Source organism: Chiloscyllium plagiosum, unplaced genomic scaffold, assembly GCF_037043375.1.
Source record: "Chiloscyllium plagiosum isolate Xiang-an unplaced genomic scaffold, Cpla_swu_hap1 HiC_scaffold_22, whole genome shotgun sequence".
Taxonomy (NCBI): Eukaryota; Metazoa; Chordata; class Chondrichthyes; order Orectolobiformes; family Hemiscylliidae; genus Chiloscyllium; species Chiloscyllium plagiosum.
The window spans coordinates 27,454,537-27,471,060 of NW_028270160.1; the positions used below are offsets into that span (position 1 = coordinate 27,454,537).

A 16,524-nucleotide genomic window follows, 5' to 3' on the forward strand; every position below is an offset into this window, starting at 1 on the left:
GATGTGTTTAATGGCTGTTCTCAAAATCCACACACTAATCCACACACAAGAACATCAGGCTATTAACACTCAGGCTAGGGTTGAAGCTCACTTTTAACCCCATGTTCTGTATATCCTTAGAAGGAGAAAACACCAGCATATCTACAGAAAATGGCTTCTGCCTAAGAGGGGATTGGATAGTCAGCATCTCTATTTCTTCCTTGTCAGACTTTCCATTGAAGTTTCTCTGACTTTAACAAGCTTTACATTCCATGTATCCACTCAATGCTCTGCCAGATAGCTGATTAATTTACATTCAGTAATTTTGTTCTTAGTAGCAGTCATAGAGATGTACAGCATGGAAACAGACCCTTCAGCCCAACCCATCCATGACAACCAGATATCCTAAATTAATTGAGTCCCATTGCCAGTATTTGGCCCATATCCCTCTAAATCCTTCCTATTCACATATCCATCCAGATGCCTCATCAGTGTTGTAATTTTAACCGCCTCCACCACTATGTCTAGTAGCTCATTCCATACACGCACCACCATCTGTGTGAAAAAGTTGCCCTTGGGTCCCTTTTAAATCTTTTTCCTTTCACCTTTACCTAAGCCCTGTAGTTTTGGACTCCCCTACCTGGGAAAAAGAACTTGACTGTTCACTCTATCCATGCCCCCTCATGATTTTATGAACCGCTATAAGGTCACCCCTCAGCCTCCGGGGAAAAAAAGCCTCTGTCTATTCAGCCTCTCCCTCTAGTTCAAACTCTCCAACCCCAGCAACATCTTTGTAAATATTTTCTGAACACTTTCATGTTTAACACCATCTATCCTCTAGCAGGGAGACCAGAATTGAGTGCAGTATTCTAAAAGTAGCCTGACCAGTGTCCTGTACAGCTGCAACATGACCACCTAACTCCAATACTCCATGCTCTGACAAATAAAAGTAAGAGTGTCAAGTGCCACCTTTGCCACCCTGTCTATCAGCAGCTCTACTTTCAAGGAACTATGCACGTGCGCCCCTAGGTGTTTTTGTTCAGCAACAAAGACACCATTAAGTGTCTAAGTCTTGCTCTGGCTTCCCTTACCAAAATGCAACACCTCACATTTAGCTATATTGAACTCCATCTGTCACTCCTCAGCTTATGGCCCATCTGATCATAGTCCTGTTGTATTCTGAATAATCTTCTTCAACATGCACTATGCCACCTATTTTGGTGTAAGACTTCTTAACTCTTGCACTGCAATCTCCTTTTAAAAGCCAACATGCCCTTTGCCTTCCTAATTGCTCGATGTACCTGCATAGTAACTTTGCATTCCATGTATGAGCATGTCCATGTCCCTATGAATATCAACATTTATAAGTTCCACGTCTTTTTTAAAACAAACATTCAGCTTTTCTATTCTTATGACGAAAATGAATAAATAACTTCACAATTCACCACATTAGATAACATTTGCCTCTTAATTTCCCAGTCATTTAACTTGACTATCCATCCTTGGAGCATCTTTGTGTCCTCCTTACTCTGCACTCCTACTTGGCTTTGTATTACAGAGCATCATCCGAGTCTTTAATATAGTTTGCAAATAGCTGAGGCCCCAGCTATTGCACAGCCTGACAACTTGAAAACCACACATTTGTGTATTGTTTGCTTCCTGTTTGTTAATCAGCCCCCATCCATGCTAATATTCACTCCCAACTTGAGGACCCCTTACCTGCCACGTCTGTGTGGCACTTTTTTGTTGAATATCTTTCAGAAATTCAAGTATAACCAAGGTTCCCTCCTCGTTATGTTCTGAAAAAAATGCAAACGAGTTTGTAAAACACTATTTCCTTTTCACAAAACCATAATAACTTTGTTTGATCATACAACACTACAGTTTTCTACATGTATTAATAAGACTTCCAATATAGATTCCAGCACTTTGCCGATTATTGATGTCCGGCTAAACATCCTGTGGCGCCCTGTCTCCTTTATTCCTCCTTTCTTGAATTGTCAACATGAGATTGATGTCACCATCTGGGTTGGGTAAATGAAGCATTTATCTATAGCAGTGGCCTGTGGTATGAGGCAGAAAGTTCATCTGTGTTTTTCTCACTTTGTCCAGTTTCCAGTTGGAAGAAGAGTCATTGAGGCCATTGTGGTTAGTCAAAGAGTCTTAACTGGAAAAGAATGAGCAGTAGATTCCCTTTGTCATCTTGGCCAAAGGAGAGAAATGGGCTAGTGAGCATAGAACAGTACAGCACAGTACAGGCCTTTTGGCCCTAAGTGTTGTGCCAACCTTTTATCCAGCTCTAAGAGCAAACTAACCTACGTACCCTTCATTTTACTGTTAACCATGTGCCTATCCAAGAGTCACTTAAATGTCCCTAATGCATCTGACTGTATTACCACTGCCAGCAGTGAATTCCACGCACCCATCACTCTGTGTGTGAAGGACCTACCTCTGACATTGTCCCTAAACCCTTCCTCCAATCACCTTAAAATAATGCCCCCTTGTGATAGCCATTTCTGCCCTGGGAAAAAGTCTCTGACTATTCACTTTATCTATGCCTCTCATCATCTTGTAACTTCTATCAAGTCCTTCTTCCTCCTTCACTCTAATGAGAAAAGCCCTAGCTCCCTCAATCTTTCTTCATAAGACATGCCCTCCAGTCCAGGTGGCATCCTGGTAAATCTCCTCTTCACCCTCTCTAAAGCTTCCACATCCTTCCAAGCGACCAGAAATGAACACAATATTCCAAGTGTGGTCTAACCAGGGTTCTATAGAGTTCTGGCATAACCTCCCGGCTCTTAAATCCAATTCCCCTGCTAATGAAAGCCAACGGACCATATGCTGTAACAACCCTATCCACTTGGGTGGCACCTTTTGAGGGATCTATGTACAGGGACACCAAGATCCCTCTGTTACTCCACGCTGCTGAGAATCCTGTCTTTAACCCTGTATTCTGCATTCAAATTCAACCTTCCAAAATGAATCACATGATACTTTTCCAGGTTGAAATCCATCTACCACTTATCAGCCCAGATCCGTAGCCTGTCAATGTCCCATTGTAATCTACAAAAATCCTCCACGCTATCCACCACTCCACCAACTGTAACCCATACCTCCTCACTTTTGAAATGAGCCTACCATGGGGGATCTTATCAAAGGCCTTGCTAAAATCCATGTACACCATATTCACTGCTCTACCGTCATCAATGTGTTTTGTCACACCCTCAAAGAATTCAGTAAGGTTTGTGAGGCATGACCTGCCCCTCTCAAAGCCATGCTATCACTAATCCAACTATGGTTTTCCAAATAATCATAAATCCTGTATCTCAGAATCCTCTCCAATAATTTACCCACCACAGACATAAGACATAAGGTTTATAATTCCCAGGATTATCTCTATTCCCTTTCTTGAACAAGAGAATAATGTTTGCCACCCTTCAATCATCTGGCACTACTCCAGTGGACAGTGAAAATGCAGAGATCATCGCTAAAGGCGCAGCAATCCCTTCCCTCGCTTCCTGTAGAGAACTTGGGTATATCCTGTCTGGTCCAGGGGACTTATTTATCCTTGTGTTTTCAAAGTTTTAGCACACCCGCCTTACATTCAAACAGTTTGATGTTATCAGCATCTCTAACGTTGTCCTCACAAACGTCAAGGTCCCTCTGACTAGTAAATACTGAAGCAAAGTATTCTTTAAGGACCTTCCCTGATTCCAGACACAAGTACCCTCCATTATCCCTGATCAGCCCTACCCTCACTGTGGCCATCCACTTATTCCTCACAAGTGTAGAACACCTTAGGATTTTCCTTAAAGCTTTCTCATGCCCCCTTCTAGCTCTAAGTCCATTCTTCAGTTCCTTCCTGGCTACCTTGTAACCCTCGAGAGCCCTGCCTGATCATTGCCTCCTCAACCTTCAGTAAGCTTCTTTCTTCCTCTTGACTAGATGTTCCACATCCCTTGTCACCCAAGGTGCCTTCACCCTACCATCCTTTCCTTGCCTCAGTGGGACAAACCTATCCAGCACTATCAGCTGGATAGGTTTGTCCCACTGCTCCCTTAACAACCTCCACATTTCTGTTGTGCATTTCCCTGAGAACACCTGTACCCAATTTAGGAGTCCCAGTTCCTGCCTAATAGCATTGTAATTCCCCCTTCCCAAATTAAGTACTTTTCCATACTGTCTGCTGTTTTCCCTGGAGTGTCGGAGGCTGAGGGGTGGCCTTGTAGAGGTTTACAAAATCATGAGGGGCATGGATACAGTAAATAGATAAAGTCTTTTCCCTGGGATTAGGGAGTCCAGAACTAGAGGGCGTAGGTTTAGGGTGAGAGGGAAAGATATAAAAGAGACCTAAGGGGCAACTTTTTCACACAGAGGGTGGTATGTTCTGGAATAAGCTGCCAGAGGAAGTGGTGGAGATATGGGCCGGGTGCTGGCAAGTGGGACTAGATTGGGTTGGGATATCTGGTCAGCTTGGACGGGTTGGACCGAAGGGTCTGTTTCCATGCTGTACATCTGTATGACTATAGTAAAGGTCAGGGAGTTGTGACCGAAATGCTCTTCCACCAAGAGATCTGACACCTGGCCTGGTTCGTTGCCAGGCTCCAAATCCAATATGGCCTCCCCTCTTGTCAGCCTATCTACATATTGAGTCAGGAATCCTTCCTAGACGCACCCAACAAAAATTGCTCCATTTAAACTTTTTAAACTAAGGAGATTTCAATCAATATTAGGGAAGTTAAAGTCACCCATGACGACAATCCTGTTACTTATGCACCTTTCCGAAATCTGCCTCCCAATCCGCTTCTCTGTTGCTTTGGAGGCCGGGGGGGGGGGGGGTGTCTGTAGAAAACACCCAATAAAGTGACTGCTCCTTTCCTGTTTCTGACTTACACCCATACAGACACTGTGGACAAATCCTCCTTGATGACCTCCCTTTCTGCAGCTGTGATACTCGTGAGATCCTTTTGGAGCTGTGGATAACACAAAATCACTTCTTCATGATAGGATTGTAATTGTATGCCATTCCTCCAAATTAAAGGTGCACTATTGTACTAAAAATGCATTCATCGGAAGTAATTCAGTATGGAGGCGGTGGCAGAATGGTATTACCCCCCCGGAGAGCCAGACTAATGCTCTGGGGACATAGGTTCAAAACCCACCTCAGCAGATTGTGAAATTTATTAAATTCAGAATTAAAAAGGACTTTAAAAAGGAATAAATGAGGACTTTGTAACCACTGTCAATTGTTGTCAAGACCTGACCTGATTCACTTATGTTCTTCTGGGAAGGATATTTGCCACCCTTAAACAGTCTGTCCTACATGCGACATGAGATCCACAGCAATTTGGTTGACTCTTAACTGCCCACTGAAATGGCCTTTTAAGCCACATAGCTCAAGGATACCTAGAGATGGGCAACAAATGCTGGCCTTGCATCCCGCCAAAAAAAAGAAGAAAAATTATGTTTCTATGTCATAATCTTCTGTGGTGTATCTCGGTGACGGACTGTAGTAATTTCCATTTTATGTCCCAATTTAGAAAACATTTCCTTACTCAGAAACATTAATTATGAAGCTTTCTGGGAGATACTGAAAATTTTGAATGGGGACACTTACTTCCTTGTATTATATTCTACAAGCAATGCAAATAAGCGTATGTAATTTGGTCAGAAGTCTAAAAGATTCTGTCTGTTCTTATAAAATATGGTGAGCTGATTTCAAAATGTCCTGCTCTGTATTGTGATGACTAAAATAAAGATGAGATTGCATCTACTTGAAATTATTATTTCAATTTTTTTAGATACTTGGGCGGGGGAGGAGGGGGGTAGTCATTTAGCTGAGTTGGCTGGTTTATGATGCAGAGTGATGCCAACGGCATGGGTTCAATTCTCACACTGGCTGAAGTTACCACAAAAGACTCTCCTTCACAACCTTTTCCCTCACCTGAGGTATGATATCCCTAACGTTAAACGTTAAACACTAGTCATCTCTCTCTAATAAGCCCTATGATCTGGTAAGACTTTACCTTTTCTTTTCTATAAATTTATTAGTTTCTACCTCAAATCCAAAGAAAATAATATGCTTTATTCATATTTTCATCTGTCTAGACCTGTCAGCTTAATTTAGTCTTGCATATTTTCCGTCTTACAATTGTTATTTCTGATGTTTCCATTATTTCTTGGTAGTTATAAAGTTAACCAGGAGAAGAATTGTTACTGAGATAACATTGTTAATGAAGTTTATTTTGGCAACTTAATGTGATGCAATTCATTTTGCACAAAACGAAGGTTATGTAAGGGTTAATGTTCCTTGAATGAACTAGCTCACAATCTGATGATGTGCCAAGTTCTAATGACTCACATATGGAGCCTTAATTTTGACCAAATTATTTGTTTAAGCCTCTTGGGAATATGCCATCAGTGCAGTTTAGCATTAGACATACAAGTCATGCATTAGACAAATACATGAGGATATAACAGCCCTCTAATTGAAAACTGAGGTACAGTAACTATTTTCCAACATAAATTTCCCATTTCTCTCTTTTCACCAATAATTTTGTCCTTCTCTTCACCAAAGTATGTCTGTCTTTCTTTCACACACAGTCTTAATCTGTGTTTCTGCCTGTCTCTGTATCTTTCTGGCTCTGATTTGTGGTGTCTCTCAATCTTAATTTTTGTAGCTTTCTCAGCCTGTTTCTGGCTTTTGTTTTTGTCTACCTCTGCCTCCTTACACACTTGTACACACTGGCACCTGTATACACTGGCACTTGTGTGTATGTATGTGTATATATATCATTCTGTTTCTCTCAATACTCTGAGTTTTTAATGGTATACTCTATTCTGAATTATTGCTGAATCAAAAATCACACCACATCAAGTTATAGTCCAACAGGTTTATTTGAAACCACAAGCTTTTGGAGCACTGCTCCTTCGTCCGGTGAAGGGACAGAGGGCATTACTGTGAAACCTTGTGATTTGAAATAAACGTATTGGACTAAACCTGGTGTTGTGATTTTTGACTTTGTCCCTGATAAAAGATTAACTTTGAAGTTGATTAAATGTCAAATTTCTTTGCTATGTTAAGAAAATGCACAATTTTTAAAAATATGCTAGAGACTTATTTGTGATGTTTCACATTCTAACTTAACCCCTTTGCATTTCCCAATAATTTAAGAAGTTGTAATCAAGTGAATCATTCAGTTGTTTGTATATCCTGGTGTTGGCTGTGAAAATACTTCAATCTGATTGACTGTTTACCCTGCTTGATGACATCGCTGTTGCTGGGTTCCTAGTCACCCTCTTGGTTTGCCACTGGATTCAAACAGCTGGAAAGTAAAAGGTCATGCTATAGATCTTTCTGGGAAGCTTTCTTTGAGCTCATGACTTTAGCACTGACCACAAATGCCAAGCCAAGATGTTTTCTCTCCTCTTTTTCTCCTGTTTTCTTTTGTGTGTGCTTTCCCTCCAGCTTCTCCCACCACTCCTCCTGTTTATACATTCTCTCTACCTAATCACAGAAGAAATTGCTGCAACCGTGGTTGGCTTTGCCGCCACCCAATGCGGAAGTGGTGCAGCCTTGGAACTAAACGTTGATGCAACCACTGAACTGAAATTACAGTCCTGCCACCTTCCTTCAGTTTACAGAGGTGAATCACAAGATATTATAGGAATGTCTACGTGTTATATTCCATAAGTTGGAGTACTTGTCCAAATAACTGACTTTTACGTAAGGCAACCTTAGAGGGGTTGAATTGCTTCAGTAGCTCTTCATTCAAAGCCCATTCTTAGATCAGCCTACTCAGAATCTGTTCTACCACATGCAAAAGCCTGCTTGTTTGCGCAACAACAGAGATCAAACCTGGTCCTCAATAGAATTTTAATTGCAATTAAAAGCAGACAGTAGCGATTACTGAGGATGATATTAGAATTGAGAGGCTACACAACAATGGAAAGACAACAGATTGGAACTGTTTTCTCCATAACTTAGCAATTTATTGAGGGTGTGACCCAGTAAAGGTGCTTAAAATTATGATGTGGAGGTAGGGTAGACTTGGAAGATTTTCCTTTTTAGTCAGGGGACATGGGAAACTAAACAGATTAGATTAGATTACTTAGTGTGGAAACAGGCCCTTCGGCCCAACAAGTCCACACCGACCCGCCGAAGCGTAACCCACCCAGACCCATTCTCCTACATTTACCCCTTCACCTAACACTACGGGAAATTCAGCATGGCCAATTCACCTAACCTGCACATTTTTTGGACTGTGGGAGGAAACCAGAGCACCTGGAGGAAACCCACGCAGACACTGGGAGAATGTGCAAACTCCACACAGAGAGTCGCCTGAGGCAGGAATTGAACCCGGGTCTCTGGCGCTGTGAGGCAGCAGTGCTAACCACTGTGCCACCATGCCGCCCACTAACATATCTGACATAGTCACCAATAAATCCGATCGGGAACTCCAGTGAAATGTCGTTGCTGAGGCAGTGGTTACAATGTGGAACTTGCTGTCATAAGAAGTGGTTGAGGTGAATAACATTGTTGCAATTAAAGGGAAATTCGATAAGCACATGTTGGACAATGGAGTAGAAGAAGAACTTGATTGATTAGATGAAAAATTGTGCCAGGAATCATGTGTGGACATATATGCTGTCATAGACTGGTTTAAAGGTTTGATCGTGAACAGTTAATTTTATGTGAAATTAGGAAAACAATCCATCTTACATTCTCATGAAACATTTTTCTTACTGGGATGTAAGCTTCACACACACAATTCTTTTTACTTCTCGCATTACTCTGCAAGATGAAATTTGTATACGCTAATGCAATGCACCAATAAAATTACGTTTTCTTGGTCAGAAATGAGATGTGGCCTTTGCTGGCTGGGCCAGCATTTTTTTTGTCCATTTCTAATTGGTCATGAGGCAGTGATGGTGAGTTGCCTTTTGAGCAACTGCAGTCCATTGGCTGTAGGTAGACCGACTGCCATTTGGAAGAAAGTTCCAGGAACCTGAAGGGAGAGAATGTAAAAAATGTTGGAGGGAATGCCAGTCAAGTGCGTTGCTTTGACCTGGATGGTGCTAACCTTCCTGAGTGTTGTTGGAGCTGCACTCATCCAGGCAAATAAGGAGTGTTTTATCATAACTCCTGGTTTGTGCTTTGTGGAATGTGGACAGGCACTGGGGAGAGAAGAAGTGAGTTACTGCCAAATTTCTAGACTGCTCTCATAGCCAAAATATTTATATGGTTGGGACAGTTGAGATTTTGGTAAATGGTAACCCCATGATGTTAATAGTAGGGGATTAAATGATGTATTGAACGTCAACGTGTGACGGTTAGACCCTATCTTGTTGCAGATGCTCATTGCTTGTTTTCTGTCTTGCAAATGTTACTTACCAGCCCAAGCTTGAATGTTGTCCAGACCTTTCTGCATCTGAATGTGTTTGCATCAGTATTTGAAGAGTGTGAATGGTGCTGAACATTGTGCGATCATCAGCAAACATCCACTTCTGGTCTTATGATGGAAGGAGGGTCATTGATGAAGCGGGACAATGATTGCGTTTAGGAAACTGGACTAAGGAACTCCTGAAGGAATGTCTTGGAACTGACATGACTGACCTCCAACAACCACAGCCATCCTTCTTTGTGCGAGACTATGGCTCTAACTCAGAGATTTCACCTGACTCACATCCACACCAGTTTTGTTTGAGCTGTTGATGCCATACTCTCTTGAATACTGTTTTGATATCAAGTAATTACTCTCACCTCAACTCTGGAGCTCAATCCGTTTGTCCATTGTTTCAAAAAAATCTGGTAAAGTGAGTTGGCTGGAAAATTTTATTATCTTTAAAAATACCTGATCGAAAATAGCAGGTGGTGGTTTTGTACCCTGCATTCTTAGTTTATAACTGGAAAAAATGCAGTTAGTTGATATTGATCTATCTCGCAAAAAGAATTTGTTTGTACTTAAAGGTCAATCTCTCCCAAGCAGACATTTCCTGTTGCATAATGAATAGAAGCATGTTTTCTAGTGAATTACGTTTAGTCTATTTGCTTGTTTCTTTGGAATTCAGTTCCTGATTTGTTACTGAATTAATGTGCCCCTCCCCCCCCTCAAAAAAAATTAACATTTATACATTAATAACGAGATCTGACTTGGTAAACTAATGCCAAAGCTTGGATACATCTTGTGTTGAGGAAGCCAGAGAACTAGTTCTGAGTTAACCTGGAATGCATATTTCCATTTTGCAATCTTATCCTAATTGCCCGAGGCTGTTTCCATGATGGTGTGATACGCCAATGTGCCTTGACTTGAAGTAAGTCATACAACTGATACAGATCAGCATGATATAATTGAATGGGAGAATAAGCTTGCGGGGTTAAATGGCCAATTCCTGTTCCTTTGTTGCACTGGCATCTCATGAAGGACTCGGGGCTAAGGGTTACCAAATAAAGAAATGGGTTAGAAACTGATCTGTTGAAAAATGATTTTAGATTAAGTAATGTAACAATAGCGGGACATTGCCTAACCTGGATTTGCAGGGTACAGGGAGTACTAAAGTAGAAAGTGAAAAGGATGGAATGCTTTTAAGTCTGATGCTCAATTAATGCTGCTGCATAATGTAGAGAACTGAATTCAAATAAAGAGAGATAAGGAGATGTTAAATGTTTTTGATCTGTGTCAGTTATGGTTTACTTCAGGTTAAAGTCCAACAGATTTACCTTAAAACACAAGCTTTCAGAGCCTCACTCCTTCAGGTGTTAGTGAGAGAGGGAGACCTTAGACATAGCATATATAAGTAAAAGATCAAACGGTCATACAACTGATGCAAATGACTTGAATACACCTAAGATGGATGTTAAGTCTTTAATCAGTTAGAATGGTGGTGCAGGTTTTGATTGATTAATATGCAAATCACAGAATTTCTTTCAAGTCACTGTCCTGAGATAACTTAAGGTTTATCAGTATAAAAGAGATGACATCTCAGATCAGACAATGTATTTTAGGTGTCCGGTGTTGTTTAGAGTCTGTCTGTGTCTTAACCTGTCTGTGTCAGTCTGCTTTTATTTCCAGAGTAAGATCGGCAACATTCTCATTAACTTATAAACAAAAATAAGGGTAGATAATTTTTCCTTCGCTGCTGTCAGAGTCCCGTTCTGGGCTTCGCTGGCTGCCCAACTCTTTGACCAGGCTGCCCTCTGAAGATACTGCCACTTCGGACCCCATTGAAGCTGCCTTTCTAATGAAAGAACTCTCTTTAAAAGCTAAGTATAAGCTAAAACTAAAAAAAAACCTGAGAAGAGGAAAGGGTTAGAAAAGGAAAAGAGAAGAAAAAGCAGATAAAGAGGAAAGACTAGGATGCTGCCATTGTTACATCAAAACATTAAACCAAAGCATTAGAAGTCCACTCAAGTGCATATAGAGCATCCCTTGGCAGCATTGTGAAGAAGCTAAGTTATCTATTATGTCGAACCCAATATTCATCCCTCAAACAAACATCAGAGAAACAAATTTCCTGGTCATTACCACAATCTTGTTTATGGGAACTTCCTGTGCACAAATTGGGTATTGCATTTCCCACATGAAAACAGTGGAAATCTTTGTTGATTATAAAATGCTTTCGGACATTGAGGCTTTGAGAGGCACTATATAAATGCAAGACTTTGTTTCCTGTCTGCCTTTCTGTAATATGCATTAGCCTGGAAGTAAGCATGATCTTTTGTCCTATAAGGTGAAGAAAGATTATTTTTTAGTTTGTGTACCTCCTTATTACATCATCTTGAAACATCTCTTGACACAATCATTACAATGATTGATTGATCTGTAGAGAAATGGACTATAAATCATGGCTAACAAAATTTTGTTGACCATGTTCTGGTTGGAAGGTTTAAGCTACAGGGAAAGGTTGAATAGGCTGGGGCTATTTTCCCTGGAGCGTCAGAGGCTGAGGGGTGGGTGGGAGGGATGACTTAATGGAGGTTTAGAAAGTCGTGAGGGGCATGGATAGGATAAATAGACAAGGTCTTTTTCTTGGGGTGGGAAGTCCAAAACTAGAGAGCATAAGTTTAAGTTGAGAGGGGAAGGATTTAAAAGGGTCCTAAGGGACAACTTTTTCACACAGAGGGTGGTACGTGTATGGAATGAGCTGCCAGGGGAGTGGCAGAGGCTGGTACAATTACAACATTTAAAAGGCATCCGGATGGGCATGTGAATAGGAAGGGTTTAGACGGATATGTGCCAAATGCTGACAAATGAGACTAGATTTATTTGGGATAAAGTTAAAAATCACACAACACCAGGTTACAGTCCAGCAGGTTTAATTGGACATACAAGCTTTTGGAGTGCTGCTTATTGGGGCAGTATCATAGGACCCAGAATTTATAGTAAAAGATCAAAATGTCATACAACTGATGTGATGTATTCAACAAACCTAGATTGCTGTTAAGTCTTTAATCACTTAGAATGGGTTGCAGGTTTTGATTCATTAATATGTAAATCCCAGAACATCTTTGAATCACATTCCCGAGATAATTTAAAGTTTTATAAAAAATGGTGACATCTCAATTCATATGATTCATTAAAGGTGTGAGGTTAGAGTCTGTCTGTATCCCAAGCTTGAGTCAAACTGGTTCTATTTCCAAAGTAGGAATTTATAAAATGTCACATGGACTGAGTGCCTACAGATTGTATGCTTTTTGAACAAAATAGAATGTGTCTGCAAATGCAAATTCACCCCATAGACTTATGTGTGAGTGTATGTGTGTGCGTGCTCTTGATAGAATGTGTGCACAAATGTGAAGGAGTATATGCCTGTGAGAGGGTGTGTGTGTCTGAGAGAGAGAGAGAGAGTGTGTGTGTGTGTGTTTGTGTTTTCGTTCACTGGTAGTGTGACATGAACCCAAGATCTCATGGGTACTGAACTTGGCTATCAGCCTCAACCCAAGATCTCATGGGTACTGAACTTGGCTATCAGCCTCTGCTCAGCAAGTCTGCATTGTTCAGGATAGCTGGTCAGTATAGATGAGTTGGACCGAAAGGTCTGTTTCCATGCTGTATATCTCCAACTCTTACGTTGTTGTAGAGTGGTACCCTGAAAAGTTATGGAATAGTTTCCAACTTTGAAAAGACCACATGGAAGGTGAAAAGTGATGGCTGTGTAAAACAGAAAGAAGAGTGACAAAAAAGTGTCAGAGCTAATAAAAGGGATAGTGTAATTTGGTAATGATGACTCATTGAGTACTTGTGGATCATATGCGAAGTAAATAGTTATTGACAACACTATTATTTACTTGTTATTCTTTAAGTGAAACTGCTCTTTCAATGTTTGTTAATCATTCAAAAATTTCTCATATGAAATAAACTTGAAGGATTCTAATAAATGACTGTCTTCCCTTCTCTTTTGTTCTTGTCTCAACTAGTAAATTCTGTTCATCCCAAGGACTCTGGTGCAGATCCTTGGAAACATTCCAGTGTTTCCTTTCCTGCTTATCTTGTTCCCATCTTGTCAATGCCATTAACTTCACATAAATAAAGATTTAATGTGATAAAATGTTCCCTTTTTCAGTTGCTCTATCCGAAGGATCTTCAGTTTTTAAAATATGTAGTGGATAATTTTAACGGTATGTCTGAGCATTTTCTCAGTAAAGATGAGCCCTGTGATGATTTGTCTCAAAAGATTTCTTCTGAGGGATGATGAGTCAGTAATTTGAAATTTGAGCAGCTCAGCATGCTGGCAAAATGGATAAGCAACCAGTAGCAAAACTCTTTTATCATATAATCTCTAGCTTTATTGGCTGCAACAAAGCTGGGAACAATCAAGTTTGCTTCTCGGGAAATGTTTTCCAACCTCTGGACTCTATTTGACCTAAGCCATTATTTTCTCCTTTTTTAGAATCTGATTGGCTCTGCAGGCTGTCTGAAAAGTTAATAAGCAAATAAACAGTTGATCAGTCCCTCTTTGTTCCTATTCATGGGGCAAATCAAAAATGAATTTCTCAAAAGGTTAATCTTTTCAGCAAATGTAGAGGGTCAGCTTCAGCAAGTTTCACCTAAATAAATATTTGGTTTGTCTAATCTTGTATCTGAATTTCTGTTTTTTTGTCCCCCCCCCCCCCCCCCCCCCACACCACCAATTAAGTGACTGGTATGTGTCAGATGAGGTCTTTGATTTTTTTTTCCATGATACCTCAGATGTTGTGATTGCTTTTCTGAGCTTTAAACTGAAAATGGAGTCTAGTTCAAAATGGTGCTCAAAGTAAATGCCATTTAAACTCCAAATGCAAATAGAAATAAAGGATGAGCTTTTGGTGTTGATTTAAACAATGTTATTTTGGACCAGTCACCAATATAATGTGCGTGATTTTCCTCCCCATCATTGTCAACCCTCAGTCAAACTATCAAAAAGAAAGATGTGCCATTGTGGGGTGGGGGTGGGGGTTGGGAGGTAGAATCGGTTTGACTTTAGTAAAGTTTTAAATTGATATGGATGGGTCAGCCACTGGTTACATGCCGTGTCCAATTGACAATTAGGTGGCCAAACCAACAACAACATTTATTTATCTCCTTCCAAAGTTATAAGTTATCCCTCTGGGAGCAAAATTAAGTTTGAAGTAAAATTGTTGATGATGCCCCAAGTCAAATTATACCTCTCCGTGGACAGGAATTTCTCCACTATAATGGGATTGGAATTTAATTTCACTATGGGTGGAAATTGAGCTGTGGTTCAATGGAAGGGAAACTCAGAACGCTGAACCATCCCCTGTTGACTGCTTGCTGACATTTAACTCCAAACTTTAAACATTCATAATTTTGAATGAGATGTTCTTGATTTGTACATTTTTGTTGGTAGTTATCTACAAAGCCATAGAAAATTTCCAATTGAGTAAAGCACATTTTAAAAAGGACTGTAAAAGTTATTACTGAAAATAAGCAACAGATGCTGAGAGTATACTCTTACCTTTTGGCAGTATTTCACTTGACACAGTACAGTGGGAATGGCATGTGCTGTCAATTGTCTTTTGTAATAATAAGATTTTATGAAAAATGTGTTAATGTATTAAGTCAGTTGGATCAACTTTCGGTTACATGGGCAAATTACTTTAAAACACATTGCAAAATGTGATGATGGATTTCGTATGAATTATCTGTGCTGTCACTTTGATATCAGTAGAACTTATGGATGCATGCACTTTTCATAAAATATGTATTCAAGTTGTGAAACTTCAATCACCAGCATATTTCAATTGGATAAAGCATGTAGCAATCATTGCAGAGTGAAGCATAGTTAGCAACCAAGCCTTTTACTGTGAATGTTGTAATTTTTCTTTTCTCCTGATTGCGTATTCAGTCCAGTCATGATTGATTTTTGTTTGCTGTATGCTGTTTCAGTTAAGTAACTTGCTGCATGAATCAGTTTTTGCATTTATTAATAAATTGCATTCTGTTTTAATTTTGTCTATTTCTCTACTAAATAGAGGTTCAGTTGTGCAATCTTTTCTCATAACCAGGAACCAAAGTGCTGAAATCATCCTTAATGATCTTCTGAACCAAACACTATTCATGTTGCATCATGTTTCATCTCAAATTGCATCTCAGTTATGAAGATTGGTATAAGTTCTGTGCCAAATGAAATGTCACATGTATGTACTAGCATTTTTAAAATTCTACTTTGAAGGTCTCAATAATCGAAAGTCTACAGTTGGAAGTGAATCTTCAGAATGGGCCATTTTGTGTTTTTGGACTTTCTGTCTGCAATAGCTTTCAATGATTTATAATCTCCTATCATTTCTTTCCAGGCAGAGTATGAAGTTATGCCAGATGAAAAACGTGAGGAAAAAGGACAAGAAATGATCAGTAAATACCTCACCCCAGAGGTAAGGATTCAGCATTAAGATTAATATCTACTCACCATCCATTCTGTGTTGAGACAATAATTTAATTTTGCAAATGATTCAGAGCTGAACTCGCAGTTAAAAGCTGGTGGGACTAAATCCTACTCCTTGTATACGTAATTATTCTGAGGCCAGGGTTAGTCTAAACCTATGAACATAGCAGCAACACTAAACATAAATCTAATCTTAGACGAGCTTTCGTTGGATTCACATGATGATGGGTGAATATTAAAGTAACCTGAAGGTGAAAGACCGTTCAGACTTTTCTAGCGCTGTAGGAAAAACTCTATTTTGACTTCCTGTGTTCCTGAAAATATCTTTGTATCAGGAACAAATTATTTGAATTCAACATACCTGTATAGAAACAACAAATTGTCCAATGGACAATCCTAGGTTTATAATAAAATCCCTTCCAAAAATGATAAATTCTAATACACACAGGTAGGAGGTAGAATTTGGATAGCAAAGATTAGAAAAACTATATGTTAGTCTCATGAATTGTATTTCAGGCCTGCTTATCCCTTTATGGCCACTTTTCCTATGCCAATTTTTAGTTGTGTTCCGAGTATTTTTTGTGTACTGGGGTTATCTCTATTGATTTGAAGAAGCTTTCAAGGTATCAGCAAGTAAAAATTATTCTGCTGGATTAGGTGACG

General features: G+C 39.8%; 1 protein-coding gene across 1 annotated transcript in view; it reads left to right on the forward strand.

Moving 5' to 3' along the window:
- Positions 1–16,524, forward strand: part of LOC122561187 (G protein-coupled receptor kinase 5-like) — a 233,515-nt gene that overhangs the window by 119,766 nt on the left and 97,225 nt on the right. The window contains exon 4 of the mRNA XM_043712718.2: positions 15,773–15,850. Within this exon, the coding sequence (XP_043568653.1) occupies positions 15,773–15,850 (78 nt within the window). The remainder of the gene's footprint in view (positions 1–15,772; positions 15,851–16,524) is intronic.